Here is an 18,634-nt window from a genome sequence, read left to right on the forward strand (position 1 = left end):
CTTCGTCTGACATAATCGGTACCCCTTCTAGCCACGATCATGTAAGACTGGGCTATTGAGACATTATGGTTAGATGGGATACATGATCTGGAAACAGCTGAACTGATTACTATGGAAATAAGCATTTAAAAAAAAAAGTTTTATTACATCTCTTGTGTTTACTTGATAGCTACCGACACAAATAGCTAGCTAGAACAAAGTGTTAATAAGATACAAATGTATACAAAATATTTAAAAGCAATACAAACAAATGTTGTCCTGTAGGCATCTACAGAGGGAGCTAAGAGCTGTGTTGTCGGTCATTTCCTAGAAACTTCAGTGAAAAGGCAGATCCTCAGGAGGACTTGGTAACATAGTGAAAAGGCAGATCCTCAGGAGGACTTGGTAACATAGTGAAAAGGCAGATCCTCAGAAGGACTTGGTAACATAGTGAAAAGGCAGATCCTCAGGAGGACTTGGTAACATAGTGAAAAGGCAGATCCTCAGGAGGACTTGGTAACATAGTGAAAAGGCAGATCCTCAGGAGGACTTGGTAACATAGTGAAAAGGCAGATCCTCAGGAGGACTTGGTAACATAGTGAAAAGGCAGATCCTCAGGAGGACTTGGTAACATAGTGAAAAGGCAGATCCTCAGGAGGACTTGGTAACATAGTGAAAAGGCAGATCCTCAGGAGGACTTGGTAGAGTAAAAAGGCAGATCCTCAGGAGGACTTGGTAACATAGTAAAAAGGCAGATCCTCAGGAGGACTTGGTAACATAGTGAAAAGGCAGATCCTCAGGAGGACTTGGTAACATAGTGAAAAGGCAGATCCTCAGGAGGACTTGGTAACATAGTGAAAAGGCAGATCCTCAGGAGGACTTGGTAACATAGTGAAAAGGCAGATCCTCAGGAGGACTTGGTAACATAGTGAAAAGGCAGATCCTCAGAAGGACTTGGTAACATAGTGAAAAGGCAGATCCTCAGGAGGACTTGGTAGAGTAAAAAGGCAGATCCTCAGGAGGACTTGGTAACATAGTGAAAAGACAGATCCTCAGGAGGACTTGGTAACATAGTGAAAAGGCAGATCCTCAGGAGGACTTGGTAACATAGTGAAAAGGCAGATCCTCAGGAGGACTTGGTAACATAGTAAAAAGGCAGATCCTCAGGAGGACTTGGTAACATAGTGAAAAGGCAGATCCTCAGGAGGACTTGGTAACATAGTGAAAAGGCAGATCCTCAGGAGGACTTGGTAGAGTAAAAAGGCAGATCCTCAGGAGGACTTGGTAACATAGTGAAAAGGCAGATCCTCAGGAGGACTTGGTAACATAGTGAAAAGGCAGATCCTCAGAAGGACTTGGTAACATAGTGAAAAGGCAGATCCTCAGGAGGACTTGGTAGAGTAAAAAGGCAGATCCTCAGGAGGACTTGGTAACATAGTGAAAAGACAGATCCTCAGGAGGACTTGGTAACATAGTGAAAAGGCAGATCCTCAGGAGGACTTGGTAACATAGTGAAAAGGCAGATCCTCAGGAGGACTTGGTAACATAGTGAAAAGGCAGATCCTCAGGAGGACTTGGTAACATAGTGAAAAGGCAGATCCTCAGGAGGACTTGGTAGAGTAAAAAGGCAGATCCTCAGGAGGACTTGGTAACATAGTAAAAAGGCAGATCCTCAGGAGGACTTGGTAACATAGTGAAAAGGCAGATCCTCAGGAGGACTTGGTAACATAGTGAAAAGGCAGATCCTCAGGAGGACTTGGTAACATAGTGAAAAGGCAGATCCTCAGGAGGACTTGGTAACATAGTGAAAAGGCAGATCCTCAGGAGGACTTGGTAACATAGTGAAAAGGCAGATCCTCAGGAGGACTTGGTAACATAGTAAAAAGGCAGATCCTCAGGAGGACTTGGTAACATAGTGAAAAGGCAGATCCTCAGGAGGACTTGGTAACATAGTGAAAAGGCAGATCCTCAGGAGGACTTGGTAGAGTAAAAAGGCAGATCCTCAGGAGGACTTGGTAGAGTAAAAAGGCAGATCCTCAGGAGGACTTGGTAACATAGTGTTTACCTTGTCAGATAAATGTTACACATCTACATAAACTATGTTTTAAAGACTCATTTTAAGCAATAATTGTAAATTGCCCAACATTGTGAACTACACGTTTTGTTACTAGTACGATTTCTGAATACATTATTTTGCAGTTAGCTAAGATTATAACGCCGACACCAGAGAAAGACGATGCCAAAAGCAGTGATGTTTCACAACGATTTAAGTCAGTCAGTAAGTCATTGTTTTAGTCCAAGGGTGATATATTCGGGCTTGAACAGGGAAATCCGAAGTTAAAATTCACATTCCCCCCCCTCCCCCATGTCTATGAGTTTCATGATACAACTACGTACATTTATATCTGACTAGATGTGTTTTGCATGGGGTTAGTTCATTCGGAACAACCTACAAAACATGTACAGTGAACTGACCACACAGACTATCTTACAGGGCCTTCAGAAAGTGTTCACACCCCTCGGCTTAATTAACCTTTTTGATATTACAATTGATATTTTTCTCTCATCCATCGACATACAATACCCCCCATAGTGACAAAAGTGCAAACGTGTTTTTAGAAATGTTTATGTTGGTTTATTGAAAATGAAATACAGAAATATCTCATTAACATATTCACACCCCTGACTAAATACTTTATAGAATCACCTTTGGTAGTGATTACAGCTGTGAGTATTTCTGGGAGATTCTCCAAGAGCTTTTATTACACCTGGATAAGTGCAGCATTTACCCATTATTACTTTCTACATTCTTCAAGCTCTGTCAAATTGGTTGTTGATCATTGCAAAGACAACCATTTTCAGGTCTTGCCATAGATTTATGTAGATTTAAGTGTAAACTAGCTCTGCACTGTAGAACATTCACTGTCTTCTCCATTGTAGATTTGGCCTTACGTTTTAGGTTATTGTCCTGCTGAAAGGTGAATTAATCTCCCAATAAACCACAACTAAGGGCTGTGTCCAGGCATAAGAACAGCCTTGGTATATTGGCCATATACCACACCCTTGTTGCTTAATTAAACTCACATGACAACACAATTTGATTCGACAACTGGGCAATGTTCATTTGCCAAACGTTATCGAACAGTGCAGATAAAAATGTAAGGAATAGAGCCGACGTGATTCCTTATTCTTCATCTCACAGAGGCATGTTTGTTCTACATGGTCTATTTCTATCTGAACGTTCCAAAACGTAAAGGTCATAAAGAACGCGACCCTAGTGGGCACATGATGGCAGTGGTACAGATTGGGCTGGCCACTAACTAGTGTGATTCAGAAAACACGTTTTGAACAGCAGTTGCGTGATTTACATCAGTTGCATACTATTTTTGATCACTACGAACCTGCTCCTAAATGATCTAGAAGAAGTCCCCGTAGACGGTCGTTCTCTCCCTGAACCTCTGCGATCGTCTTTTCCACCACAACAAATATCTCAAATGCCGCTGTTGTTAGTCGCTCCTGGTACTCTGCTAATGTCTTTTCTGCTGAACCAAATATCTCCACTGCTGCTGTTGTTAAACGCTCGGTGATAAACACATTCAACAGCTGTAGTTTGGACATTTTGGGGACAGGTTAAAATGTCAGACCCTTTTTTAAATTCCCATAAAAAACATAGATAAAACCCACAACTCTTGTTCAAAACATGTAACCAAAGACAGTAAAGTACGGGCTGAAAATTGATAGTACTGAGACGGTTGTGAAGCTAGCAAGAATAACTAAGTACTTCTGGGTCACGGATTTTTTGGAATCCTTCAGAATAAGAGTCATATCCTTTATACTTCGCAAATGATTAATTAGGGCGAAAATTATGGAACATGTGCACAATTATCGATATATATTTTTATACCACTTAAATAAATAATAATACAAGTATTTCTATGAGATACGTGATTTGTGTTTGGGTCATATATATATATATATATATATATATAAATGATTGGATTTAAACTGACTCTGAAAAATGAGCAGTGACACTTTTAGTTATATATATATATATATATATATAATATATACTATATATATATATAACTATCTAGTATCATTACTTTTAATATTATTTGTGGTATTAAGGCTATCAACTATTTTATTTTTTGATATTATTAAACAAAAGTATAAGTCTGCTACATTCCGTACTAAAATGTTACAAATTTCGACCATTATTTTATATATATATATATTTTTTTACTAAATTAATTTAGGGACTGTTATTTTGAAAAGACATCGCCGAGGTCACGGCCTTATTCTTGCTAGTTCTTGCTCGTAGAGAATGATAGAGGCCTCTAGTGGCCAAAAGGCTGTGTTCTCATGGGCAGCGCTGCAGTCAGGCACAGTGGACGTGTCATAATACCCACAAAACCGAGCGGTAAAACCCAGTAATGTTTCCATACGTTTTTCCACCATTCATTGTTGTGAGTATAATTTGCGAACTACTTCATATAAGGTCTGTGTTTCGTGTAGACTTATCCCGGCGTGACGTTTTGATAAACGTGTAATTTTCTTGCAAAGAAGATTGAGTTTTATCAATATTTTAGCCTCAATTTACTCTCAAATTTGAAACGCTGATTAGCAATATAGAACACCTCAGCGAGACTACAACTTCCTGCAGGAAGATCCTGCATGTCATCTCTAACGAAATCCGAGACCCGTGTCCAATCCATGAATTTATTTAGTCCCGTTTCTCCGTGTCAGCGAGCCACTGACTACACTTTAGTTAGCTAGTTAGTGAAATTGAGGAGAAAAAGCGGGTGAAAAAAAAGCCTAGATAATTGTTTGTACAGTATGTCGAATTGTGTCTATTTCAGTCATTTTTCAAGGATGAGCAACAGAGCATTAAAAGGGGAGAAGACCACTAGAAGTCTGGCCATGTGGAGAAGACCACTAGAAGTCTGGCCATGTGGAGAAGACCACTAGAAGTCTGGCCATGTGGAGAAGACCACTAGAAGTCTGGCCATGTGGAGAAGACCACTAGAAGTCTGGCCATGTGGAGAAGACCACTAGAAGTCTGGCCATGTGGGGAACACCACTAGAAGTCTGGCCATGTGGGGAAGACCACTAGAAGTCCGGCCATGTGGGGAAGACCACTAGAAGTCTGGCCATGTGGAGAAGACCACTAGAAGTCTGGCCATGTGGAGAAGACCACTAGAAGTCTAGCCATGTGGAGAAGACCACTAGAAGTCTGGCCATGTGGAGAAGACCACTAGAAGTCTGGCCATGTGGGGAAGACCACTAGAAGTCTGGCCATGTGGGGAAGACCACTAGAAGTCTGGCCATGTGGAGAAGACCACTAGAAGTCTGGCCATGTGGAGAAGACCACTAGAAGTCTGGCCATGTGGGGAAGACCACTAGAAGTCCGGCCATGTGGGGAAGACCACTAGAAGTCTGGCCATGTGGAGAAGACCACTAGAAGTCTGGCCATGTGGGGAAGACCACTAGAAGTCTGGCCATGTGGAGAACACCACTAGAAGTTTTGAACCCAATCGAAGATCTCTGGAGAGACCTGAAAATAGTTGTACAGCGACGCTCCCCATCCAACCTGACAGAGCTTGAGAGGATCTGCAGAGAAGAATGGGAGAAACCCCCCAAATATAGGTGTGCCTGACTAACCAGTGTCTGTATGTAGCCTCGCTACTTTTATAGCCTGTCTTTTTACTGTTGTTTTATTTCTTTACTTACCTACACACACACCTTTTTATTCGCACTATTGGTTAGAGCCTGTAAGTAAGCATTTCACTGTTGTATTCAGGGGGACATGACAAATAATCTTTGATTTGATTTGCAAAACTTGTAGCGTCATACCCAAGATGACTCGCTGCCAAAGGTGCTTCAACAAAGTACTGACCTGGTTGGTACCCCCACACTATAACCTGGTTGGTACCCCCACACTACAACCTGGTTAGTACCCCCACACTATAACCTGGTTGGTACCCCCACACTATAACCTGGTTGGTACACCCCCACACTACAACCTGGTTAGTACCCCCACACTATAACCTGGTTGGTACCCCCCCACACTATAACCTGGTTGGTACCCCCCCACACTATAACCTGGTTGGTACCCCCCACACTATAACCTGGTTGGTACCCCCCACACTATAACCTGGTTGGTACCTCCCCCCACACTATAACCTGGTTGGTACCCCCCACACTATAACCTGGTTGGTACCCCCCACACTATAACCTGGTTGGTACACCCCCCACACTATAACCTGGTTGGTACCCCCCACACTATAACCTGGTTGGTACCCGCCCCACACTATAACCTGGTTGGTACCCCCCACACTATAACCTGGTTGGTACCCCCCCCACACACTATAACCTGGTTGGTACCCCCACACTATAACCTGGTTGGTACCCCCACACTATAACCTAGTTGGTACCCCCACACTATAACCTGGTTGGTACCCCCACACTATAACCTGGTTGGTACCCCCCACACACTATAACCTGGTTGGTACCCCCACACTATAACCTGGTTGGTACCCCCACACTATAACCTGGTTGGTACCCCCACACTAACAACCTGGTTGGTACCCCCCACACTAACAACCTGGTTGGTACCCCCACACTATAACCTGGTTGGTACCCCCACACTATAACCTGGTTGGTACACCCCCACACTACAACCTGGTTGGTACCCCCACACTATAACCTGGTTGGTACCCCCCACACTATAACCTGGTTGGTACCCCCACACTATAACCTGGTTGGTACCCCCCACACTATAACCTGGTTGGTACCCCCACACTATAACCTGGTTGGTACCCCCACACTATAACCTGGTTGGTACCCCCACACTATAACCTGGTTGGTACCCCCCACACTATAACCTGGTTGGTACCCCCCCACACTATAACCTGGTTGGTACCCCCCCACACTATAACCTGGTTGGTACACCCCCACTATAACCTGGTTGGTACCCCCACACTATAACCTGGTTGGTACCCCCCACACTACAACCTGGTTGGTACCCCCCACACTATAACCTGGTTGGTACCCCCCACACTATAACCTGGTTGGTACCCCCACACTATAACCTGGTTGGTACCCCACACTACAACCTGGTTGGTACCCCCACACTATAACCTGGTTGGTACCCCCCCCACACTATAACCTGGTTGGTACCCCCACACTATAACCTGGTTGGTACCCCCACACTACAACCTGGTTGGTACCCCCCACACTACAACCTGGTTGGTACCCCCCCCACACTACAACCTGGTTGGTACCCCCCACACTATAACCTGGTTGGTACCCCCCACACTACAACCTGGTTGGTACCCCCCACACTATAACCTGGTTGGTACACCCCCACACTATAACCTGGTTGGTACCCCCCACACTATAACCTGGTTGGTACCCCCCACACTATAACCTGGTTGGTACACCCCCACACTATATCCTGGTTGGTACACCCCCACACTATAACCTGGTTGGTACACCCCACACTATAACCTGGTTGGTACCCCCACACTATAACCTGGTTGGTACCCCCACACTATAACCTGGTGGTACCCCCCCACTATAACCTGGTTGGTACCCCCACACTACAACCTGGTTGGTACCCCCACACTACAACCTGGTTGGTACCCCCACACTACAACCTGGTTGGTACCCCCACACTATAACCTGGTTGGTACCCCCACACTACAACCTGGTTGGTACCCCCCACACTATAACCTGGTTGGTACCCCCACACTATAACCTGGTTGGTACCCCCCACACTATAACCTGGTTGGTACCCCCACACTATAACCTGGTTGGTACCCCCCACACTATAACCTGGTTGGTACCCCCCACACTACAACCTGGTTGGTACCCCCACACTATAACCTGGTTGGTACCCCCCACACTATAACCTGGTTGGTACCCCCCACTACAACCTGGTTGGTACCCCCCCACACTATAACCTGCTTGGTACCCCCACACTACAACCTGGTTGGTACCCCCACACTATAACCTGGTTGGTACCCCCACACTACAACCTGGTTGGTACCCCCACACTATAACCTGGTTGGTACCCCCACACTATAACCTGGTTGGTACCCCCCACACTACAACCTGGTTGGTATCCCCCCACACTATAACCTGGTTGGTACCCCCCCCACACTACAACCTGGTTGGTACCCTCCACACTACAACCTGGTTGGTACCCCCCCACACTATAACCTGCTTGGTACCCCCCACACTACAACCTGGTTGGTACCCCCCACACTATAACCTGGTTGGTACCCCCCACACTATAACCTGGTTGGTACCCCCACACTATAACCTGGTTGGTACCCCCACACTACAACCTGGTTGGTACCCCACACTATAACCTGGTTGGTACCCCCCACACTACAACCTGGTTGGTACCCCCCACACTATAACCTGGTTGGTACCCCACACTACAACCTGGTTGGTACCCCCACACTATAACCTGGTTGGTACCCCCACACTATAACCTGGTTGGTACCCCCACACTATAACCTGGTTGGTACCCCCCACACTACAACCTGGTTGGTACCCCCCACACTACAACCTGGTTGGTACCCCCCCCCACACTACAACCTGGTTGGTACCCCCACACTATAACCTGGTTGGTACCCCCACACTACAACCTGGTTGGTACCCCCACACTATAACCTGGTTGGTACACCCCACACTATAACCTGGTTGGTACCCCCACACTATAACCTGGTTGGTACCCCCACACTATAACCTGGTTGGTACACCCCCACACTATAACCTGGTTGGTACACCCCCACACTATAACCTGGTTGGTACACCCCACACTATAACCTGGTTGGTACCCCCACACTATAACCTGGTTGGTACCCCCCACACTATAACCTGGTTGGTACCCCACCCCCACTATAACCTGGTTGGTACCCCCCACACTACAACCTGGTTGGTACCCCCACACTATAACCTGGTTGGTACCCCCCACACTACAACCTGGTTGGTACCCCCACACTATAACCTGGTTGGTACCCCCCACACTATAACCTGGTTGGTACCCCCCCCCACACTACAACCTGGTTGGTACCCTCCCACACTACAACCTGGTTGGTACCCCCCACACTATAACCTGCTTGGTACCCCCCACACTACAACCTGGTTGGTACCCCCCACACTATAACCTGGTTGGTACCCCCCACACTATAACCTGGTTGGTACCCCCCACACTATAACCTGCTTGGTACCCCCACACTACAACCTGGTTGGTACCCCCCACACTATAACCTGGTTGGTACCCCCACACTACAACCTGGTTGGTACCCCCACACTATAACCTGGTTGGTACCCCCACACTACAACCTGGTTGGTACCCCCCACACTATAACCTGGTTGGTACCCCCCACACTATAACCTGGTTGGTACCCCCCACACTATAACCTGGTTGGTACCCCCACACTACAACCTGGTTGGTACCCCCCACACTACAACCTGGTTGGTACCCCCCCCACACTACAACCTGGTTGGTACCCCCCACACTATAACCTGGTGGTACCCCCACACTATAACCTGGTTGGTACCCCCCACACTACAACCTGGTTGGTACCCCCACACTATAACCTGGTTGGTACACCCCCACACTATAACCTGGTTGGTACCCCCACACTATAACCTGGTTGGTACCCCCCACACTATAACCTGGTTGGTACACCCCACACTATATCCTGGTTGGTACACCCCCACACTATAACCTGGTTGGTACACCCCACACTATAACCTGGTTGGTACCCCCCCCACACTATAACCTGGTGGTACCCCCACACTATAACCTGGTTGGTACCCCCACTATAACCTGGTTGGTACCCCCCACACTACAACCTGGTTGGTACCCCCACACTACAACCTGGTTGGTACCCCCACACTACAACCTGGTTGGTACCCCCCACACTATAACCTGGTTGGTACCCCCACACTACAACCTGCTTGGTACCCCCCACACTATAACCTGGTTGGTACCCCCCACACTATAACCTGGTTGGTACCCCCACACTATAACCTGGTTGGTACCCCCACACTATAACCTGGTTGGTACCCCCCACACTATAACCTGGTTGGGACCCCCACACTACAACCTGGTTGGTACCCCCACACTATAACCTGGTGGTACCCCCACACTACAACCTGGTTGGTACCCCCCACACTATAACCTGGTTGGTACCCCCCCCCACACTACAACCTGGTTGGTACCCTCCCACACTACAACCTGGTTGGTACCCCCCCCCCACACTATAACCTGCTTGGTACCCCCCACACTACAACCTGGTTGGTACCCCCACACTATAACCTGGTTGGTACCCCCACACTATAACCTGGTTGGTACCCCCCACACTATAACCTGGTTGGTACCCCCCACACTACAACCTGGTTGGTACCCCCCACACTATAACCTGGTTGGTACCCCCCACACTACAACCTGGTTGGTACCCCCCACACTATAACCTGGTTGGTACCCCCACACTACAACCTGGTTGGTACCCCCCACACTATAACCTGGTTGGTACCCCCCACACTATAACCTGGTTGGTACCCCCACACTATAACCTGGTTGGTACCCCCACACTACAACCTGGTTGGTACCCCCACACTACAACCTGGTTGGTACCCCCCACACTACAACCTGGTTGGTACCCCCCACACTATAACCTGGTTGGTACCCCCACACTACAACCTGGTTGGTACCCCCCACACTATAACCTGGTTGGTACACCCCACACTATAACCTGGTTGGTACCCCCCACACTATAACCTGGTTGGTACCCCCCACACTACAACCTGGTTGGTACACCCCCACACTACAACCTGGTTGGTACCCCCACACTACAACCTGGTTGGTACCCCCCACACTATAACCTGGTTGGTACCCCCACACTACAACCTGGTTGGTACCCCCCACACTATAACCTGGTTGGTACCCCCCCACACTATAACCTGGTTGGTACCCCCACACTATAACCTGGTTGGTACCCCCCACACTACAACCTGGTTGGTACCCCCCCACACTATAACCTATATGCTTGTTGAAGTCTGGCTTGACTGAACACATTCTTGGCACTGATACGATTTCTCTCCAGTGTGAAGTCAATGGCTGGATTTTTTTTTAGAGAAGAGGCTGATGTGAAGCCTTTTCCACATGCAGAGCACCTAAAGTTTCTCCCCTGTGTGAGTCACCAGGTGCTCCTCGCAGTAGAAGCATTTGTCATTCTTTGCACTCGTGATGTGTTTAATGCACACTGGACACTTGTGTGATTTCTCCTCTGTGTGACTTATCTTGTTTTTTTTTTAAAAGCTTTGGTTTCTTCAAGCCTTTACTGTACACAGGACCACTGTATGTCGCTGCACCTGGGTAAGTAGTCCTCACGTTTGTTTGAAGGAGTACTTGCATCTAAAGGCTTTGCCACATCAGTATATAAATTTGTAAACAGATCATTGCGCACCACAACCACACGTAAAACACATAAATAAAACAGACAACTGATTTGAATCAAAACAAATACTTTATTCAAACAGAAAATGGAAAAGCATTGAGAGGCTAGAACATGCAGGCCTGTGATTTCAGTTAGCTAGCTAGTTTCACCCAAATATTCTTGAATAAATTAAAAGTGTACACACACGCAAAAGGTAAAGACCAAACGATCGAGAGTAAATCAACTAATGTTATCTGTAGTTGTTCGTAGACTTGGCTAACAGACTGTTACAGACGTGTGTGTTCCTGTCATATAGACTGGTAATAAACAGAGGGCTAACTAACTCTGGACGGTCTGTAGAACTGGTAACACAACGTGAGCACGCATAATAAAACGATCACAGCATGCCGACATGACGTAAACATTTACGTCAGGTAAATGTCATTCACAGATGTTATATTTGTTTACAGCGTGCGGGACGTTGTATGGTTGCGAAAGTACTGTGACGCGGGTTCATATGCCTGAAGAGTTGTTTGCGTCAACAGGGGTTTCCTTAAGCAAAATGTAGGGGCCGGGCAAAGTGACCGGGCACGTTTTAATTGATGACGTCAAGACGCCATCTGAAAATTTTAGCGGAGAATTATGCATCGGCTGCATCAACCCATTTAGTGCATTCACCCACGGTGTTCAGAATGACAGAAATCCCATTTAGATCATGTTTATTCATCTTAACCAAACATGCAACTCCTGTAATGAAGCTGCCAAATAAAAAAAGGCATTTTCGTGAGAAAACACCGTTTGATATATACACACTACATGACCAAAATATGTGGACACCTGCTCATCGAAAATCTCCTTCCAAAAATCATGGCATTTTTAATATGGAGCTGGTTCCCTCCTTTGCTGCTATAACAGCCTCCACTCTTCTGGGAAGGCTTTCCACTAAATGTTGGGACTTGCTTCCATTCAGCCACAATAGCATTAGTGAGGTCGGGCACTGATGTTGGGCGATTAGGCAGTTGGTGTTCCAATTCATCCCAAAGGTGTTCGATGGGGTTTAGGTCAGGGCAATGTGCAGGCCAGTCAAGTTCTTCCACACCGATCTCGACAAACCATTTCTGTGTGGACCTCGCTTTGTGCACAGGGGCATTGTCATGCTGAAACAGGAAAGGGCCTTCCCCAAACTGTTGCCATGAAGTTGGAAGCACATAATCGTCTAGAATGTCATTGTGTGCTGGAATGTAATTATTTCCCTTCACTGGAACTAAGGGGCCTGAACCATGAAAAACAGCCCCAGACCATTATCCCTCCTCCACCAAACTTTACAGTTGGCACTATGCATTGGGACAGGTAGCCGTCCTCCTGGCATCCATCGGACTGCCAGATGGTGAAGCGTGATTCAACCCTTCAGAGAACGCGTTTCCATTCCCGCGACCTTTACACCACTCCAGCCGACGCTTGGCACTGCGCATGTTAGGCTTGCGTGCGGCTGCTCGGCCACGGAAACCCATTTCATGAAGCCACCGATGAACAGTTCTTGTGCCGACGACGTTGCTTCCGGAGGCAGTTAGGAACTCTGTAGTGAGTGTTGCAACCGAGTGTAACAGTATAACTGTAGACCGTCCCCTCGCCCATACCCGGGCGCGAACCAGGGACCCTCTGCACACATCAACAACAGTCACCCACGAAGCATCGTTACCCATCGCTCCACAAAAGCCTGAACCATGAAAAACAGCCCCTGACCATTATCCCTCCTCCACCTTGCAGAGCAAGGGGAACCACTACTTCAAGGTCTCAGAGCAAGTGACGTCACCGATTGAAACGCTATTTAGCGCGCACCACCGCTAACTAAGCTAGCCATATTACACATCCGTTACACGAGGACAGATGATTTTTACACGCTACAGCACTCGGCGGTTCCGTTCTGTGAGCTTGTGTGGCCTACCACTTCGCAGCTGAGCCGTTGTTGCTCCTAGACGTTTCCACTTCACAATAACAACACTTACAGTTGACCAGGGCAGAAATTTGACAAACTGACTTGTTGGAAAGGTGGCATCACGTTGAAAGTCACTGAGCTCTTCAATAAGGCCATTCTACTGCCAATGTTCGTCTATGGAGATTGCATGGTTGTGTACTCGATTTTGATACGGGTGTCTGAAATAGCCCGAAATCCACTATTTTGAAGTGGTGTCCACATACTTTTGTAAACACAATGCATCTCAGATCATCATCTCTGTTAGAGGATCTAACGATGTCAAATACGGTTTGCTAATATGACTATATATATATATATATAGGTACTATATATATATATATATATATACTATACTATTGTTGATATGAAAAACCAATAGAATAGGAGAGAAATGGCTTTAATGAGGAAGTCTTTATAAAATAATTGCCTCCACGTTTATGGTCGAACTTTGTAAGACATGCCTCATAATATGAAGTAAAACCTTTCAGGGGTGCCTTCAGAGAAAGTATTCACACCCCTGAACTATTTCCACGTTTTCTGACGTTACAAACTGGGATTAAAATGGGGCGGCAGGGTAGCCTAGTGGTTAGAGCGTTGGACTAGTAACCGAAAGGTTGCAAGTTCGAATCCCCGAGCTGACAAGGTACAAATCTGTCGTTCTGCCCCTGAACAGGCAGTTAACCCCACTGTTCCTAGGCCGTCTTTGAAAATAAGAATTTGTTCTTAACTGACTTGCCTAGTAAAAAAAAAAAAAAGAAAAACGATCTACACAAAATACTCTTGTCAAAGAAAAATTCAAAACACAAATATATATTGATGAGATAAGTATTCGACCCCCTTGAGTCAATACATGTTGGAATCACCTTTATCAGCGTTTACAGCTGTGAGTCTTTCTGGGTAAGTCTCTAAGAGCTTTACACACCTGGATTGTACAATATTTGCACTTATTATTACAAAAAATTGTTCAAGTTGTTTGTTGATCATTGCTAGACAGCCATTTCCAAGTCTTGCCATAGTTTTATTGCCAATTTAAGTAAAATTCCAGTGTGTGTATGTTTTAGGTTATTGTCCTGCTGAAAGGTGAATTCATCTCCCAGTGTCTGGTGGAAAGCAGACTGAACCAAGTTTTCCTCTAGGAGTTTTTCCTGTGCTTAGCTCTACTCTGTCTTTTTTATCCCCCCCCCCCCCCACACACACACAAAAAGCTACCAAAGCAGGGGGGGGGGGGGAGAAAATATGAAGAGTGGTACTCAGTAATAAGTTGTATTTGACCCAAATATAACACTTTATATTAAGGACAAAAAGTTAAATTCTTCGCCAATTTTTTTTGCAGTATTACTTTAGTGCCTTATTGCAAACAGGATGGGATGTTTTGGAATAGTTTTCACTCTGTCAATTAGGTTAGTATTGTGGAGTAACTACAATGTTGTTGACCCATCCTTAGTTATCTACTATCTCAGCCATTAAACCTTGTAACCATGGTGAAATTCCTGAGCGGTTTCTTTCCTCTCCGGCAACTGAGTTAGGAAGGATGCCTGTATCTTTGTAGTGACTGAGTGTATTGATACACCATCCAGAGTGTAATTAATGACTTCACCATGCTCAAAGGGATATTCAATGTCTGATTTTTTTGCTTTTTACCAATAGGTGCCTTTCTTTGACAACCGTTGGAAAACCTCCCTGGTTGAATCTGTGCTTGAAATGAGTCATTTAGTCATTTAAAAATCACGTTGAACATTACTGCACAGTCAGTCCATGCAACTTATTATGTGACTTGTTAAGCACGTATTTAGGCTTGCCATAACAAAAGGGTTTGAATACTTATTGACTCAAGACATTTCAGCCTTTCATTTTTAGTTCATTTCTAAAAACATAATTCCACCTTGTCATTATGGGGTATTGTGTGTAGATCAGTGACACAAAATCAAATCCATTTTATATTCAGGCTTTTAAGAACAAAATGTGGAAAAAAAGTCAAGTGGTGTGAAAGCACTGTTTCCATAATGCATATCGCCTCCAGCTCACATTGCCAGGTGGTGGGTGGTGGTTGCCAGGTGGTGGGTGGTGGTTGGTGGGTGGTGGTTGCCAGGTGGTGGGTGAGGCGCTGATAGACTGCTTACCGTTGCATATGCACTTCAATAAGACCAGTTGAGAAATAAAAATAGGTCATTTAAAAATAAAATAAAAATCGTGGCAATCAAAACTGTTAACACGCGATTGCATGTAGAATTGTTGCGTAATAATAACTGGGCTTTAAAAAGTGCTCTTCAGTCCAGCAACGAGCCGAACCAGAGTCTCAGCAGCTCTGCCTGACAGGTGATGTTCAGGTCTCTGTATGCCGTGGGAAGACAGGACGACTGGGGGAAAGGAACGCAACAATTTAATTCCACTTAATTATGCACATTTACCTACAGGCCGATAAGCAGGACCAGATAAATGTATTTCCATCAACATCAACAAAACAATCTTTTGCAAATGGGATTCTTCTGGACAATTTGGCTGAGGCAAATTATACTTATCGCCTTACCTTGTTTTATTTTTAGGGAGTGGGGAAAAAATCCGCCAATTATCAGTAACGAGAAAACGTGTTACGCACACACACACGTTACTGAACATATCTAGCCAGTCTAGATATGTTCACTCAGATCAGCAGAGTTCTATACTCAATGTGAAGAAAAATAGATAATGAATAGAAGCTGAACAAGCTGTTGAGTTACCCCACAGGTGGTGGTAAAAACCCAAGAGAAACAAACTCAATTATATGATGAAATAAAACATTCAAATCTTATTTGACTTAAACAAACCAAAACGGTTTGTGGGTGGAAAAAAATGTAAGCAGAAAGACGAGCTCTTCTGTAGAGCATAAACATCACACACACACACACACACACACACACACACACACTGGATACCAACTAAAACACACCGCCACATCCACAATGCTAAATCAGAAAAAAAGTATATTTTCTTCGTCTTTTGATTTTTCTTTTTTAAAGCTGCTCCTTTATAGAAACCCCAACTTGGAAATGACTCTGTCAACATCAAGCTGCTGGGGGTACCAACACTGTTGCTGGGCAACTGGGATGCAAACCACATCCTGGCCATCCGAGGCTGAGCGCGTGGCTCAGCGTCAAGGAGATTAAGGCGGGGGTACCAATCCCCTATCTAATACACCAGAACCTGGTAACCCATCACCACAGCCTCCCTCCTTGCCACTACAGGGCCTCTCTCTGTGCTGCTCTGGGGTTACAGACAAGATGTCAGTTAAACAGACAAATCACCCAGCCAGTGATAAGTCTTCAGTCAGGCTACGGCCTTCCTCCTCAGCCCTAACCTCTCTCTCTCTATCTTCTCTGTCGTTTCCACAGAGGTAAATACTGCTGCTGGCCTTGTGAACACTCCAGTGATAAGTCTTCAGTCAGGCTACGGCCTTCCTCCTCAGCCCTAACCTCTCTCTCTCTATCTTCTCTGTCGTTTCCACAGAGGTAAATACTGCTGCTGGCCTTGTGAACACTGCAGAAGTTATGAAGGGTTGGAATGGAGAAGCCAGATAATAACACACACTCACACACCTCCTCTCTCTCGCTCGCTCTCTCTTCTGCAGTTCTTCCTGCATCTCTCTCTGCTCCTGTCCTCCCTCCCTCTGAGAGAAGCAGTTATTAACACACACACCTCACCACAACGAGAGGAGAAAAAAGCTCTCAGACAATTCAACTCATTCCACTCCTCCAAAAAAAAGAAGCTTTTTTAAAAAGTTTTCATTTGAGCTTTTCCACAAACAAAAAAAATGAGTTTCTCCTTCGTCTCTCTCTCCCCCCAACAGTCTTCTCTTCTGCATTAGCGTATATTCTCCTTCTCCACTCCAAGGTGGTGTGGGAGGTGGCCAGCGGTTATCAGCAGTTGATTGGTTGTCTGGGTGCTCTGGGCGTGGTCTGTGTGTGACCCGGTTCAGCCCACTTTGGCCCAGGTGAGGAATGCGGGGATGTCTCTGACCGGCACATTCCTGGTCAGGGCTTTGACCCGCAGGTTACGGTCATCTGTCAGAAGAACCACCTCCCGACGCAAACGCACTGGACCGTCTGGGAGAGAGGAAAGAAGACAGAGGAGGGGAGATATGAGAGACGGAGGGAGGAGGGGAGATATGAGAGACGGAGGGAGGAGGGGAGACGGGAGGGAGGAGGGGAGACGGAGGGGAGGTATGGGAGGGAGGAGGGGAGATGGGAGGAGGGAGGAGACGGGAGGGAGGAGGGAAGACGGAGGGGAGGTATGAGAGACGGAGGGAGGAGGGGAGGTATGAGAGACGGAGGGAGGAGGGGAGACGGAGGGGAGGTATGAGAGACGGAGGGAGGAGGGGAGACGGAGGGGAGGTATGAGAGACGGAGGGAGGAGGGGAGACGGAGGGAGGTATGAGAGACGGAGGGAGAGGAGGGGAGACGGAGGGAGGAGGGGAGACGGAGGGGAGGGAGGGAGGGAGGAGGGGAGACGGAGGGGAGAGGAGGGAGGGAGGTATGAGACGGAGGGAGGAGGGGAGACGGAGGGAGGAGGGGAGACGGGAGGGAGGAGGGGAGACGGAGGGAGGAGGGGAGACGGAGGGAGGAGGGGAGACGGGAGGGGGAGGAGGGGGAGACGGAGGGGAGGTATGAGAGACGGAGGGAGGAGGGAGGAGGTATGAGAGACGGAGGGAGGAGGGGAAACGGGAGGGAGGAGGGGAGACGGAGGGGAGGTATGAGAGACGGAGGGAGGAGGGGAGACGGAGGGGAGGTATGAGAGACGGAGGGGAGGTATGAGAGACGGAGGGGAGACGGGGAGACGGGAGGGAGGAGGGGAGACGGAGGGGAGGTATGAGAGACGGAGGGAGGAGGGGAGACGGAGGGAGGAGGGGAGACGGGAGACGGGGGGAGGGAGGAGGGGAGACGGAGGGAGGAGGGGGATGAGAGACGGAGGGAGGGAGGGAGGAGACGGAGGGAGGAGGGGAGACGGAGGGAGGAGGGGAGACGGAGGGGGAGGTATGAGAGACGGAGGGAGGAGGGGAGGTATGAGAGACGGAGGGAGGAGGTATGAGAGACGGAGGGAGGAGGGGAGACGGGAGGGAGGAGGGGAGACGGGAGGGAGGAGGGGAGACGGAGGGAGGAGGGGAGACGGAGGGGAGGTATGAGAGACGGAGGGAGGAGGGGAGACGGAGGGGAGGTATGAGAGACGGAGGGAGGAGGGGAGACGGGAG

At 47.2% G+C, this 18,634-nt stretch overlaps 1 protein-coding gene across 1 annotated transcript in view; it reads right to left on the bottom strand.

Moving 5' to 3' along the window:
* Positions 1–11,509: 11,509 nt before the first annotated feature.
* LOC115125415 (telomerase-binding protein EST1A-like) overlaps positions 11,510–18,634 on the bottom strand; it is a 51,148-nt gene continuing 44,023 nt past the window's right edge. Inside the window, exon 19 of the mRNA XM_065023987.1 lies at positions 11,510–17,492. Coding sequence (XP_064880059.1) covers positions 17,362–17,492 — 131 coding nt within the window. The 3' untranslated portion in view covers positions 11,510–17,361. The remainder of the gene's footprint in view (positions 17,493–18,634) is intronic.

This window comes from Oncorhynchus nerka, linkage group LG10, assembly GCF_034236695.1.
Source record: "Oncorhynchus nerka isolate Pitt River linkage group LG10, Oner_Uvic_2.0, whole genome shotgun sequence".
NCBI classification, from domain to species: domain Eukaryota; kingdom Metazoa; phylum Chordata; class Actinopteri; order Salmoniformes; family Salmonidae; genus Oncorhynchus; species Oncorhynchus nerka.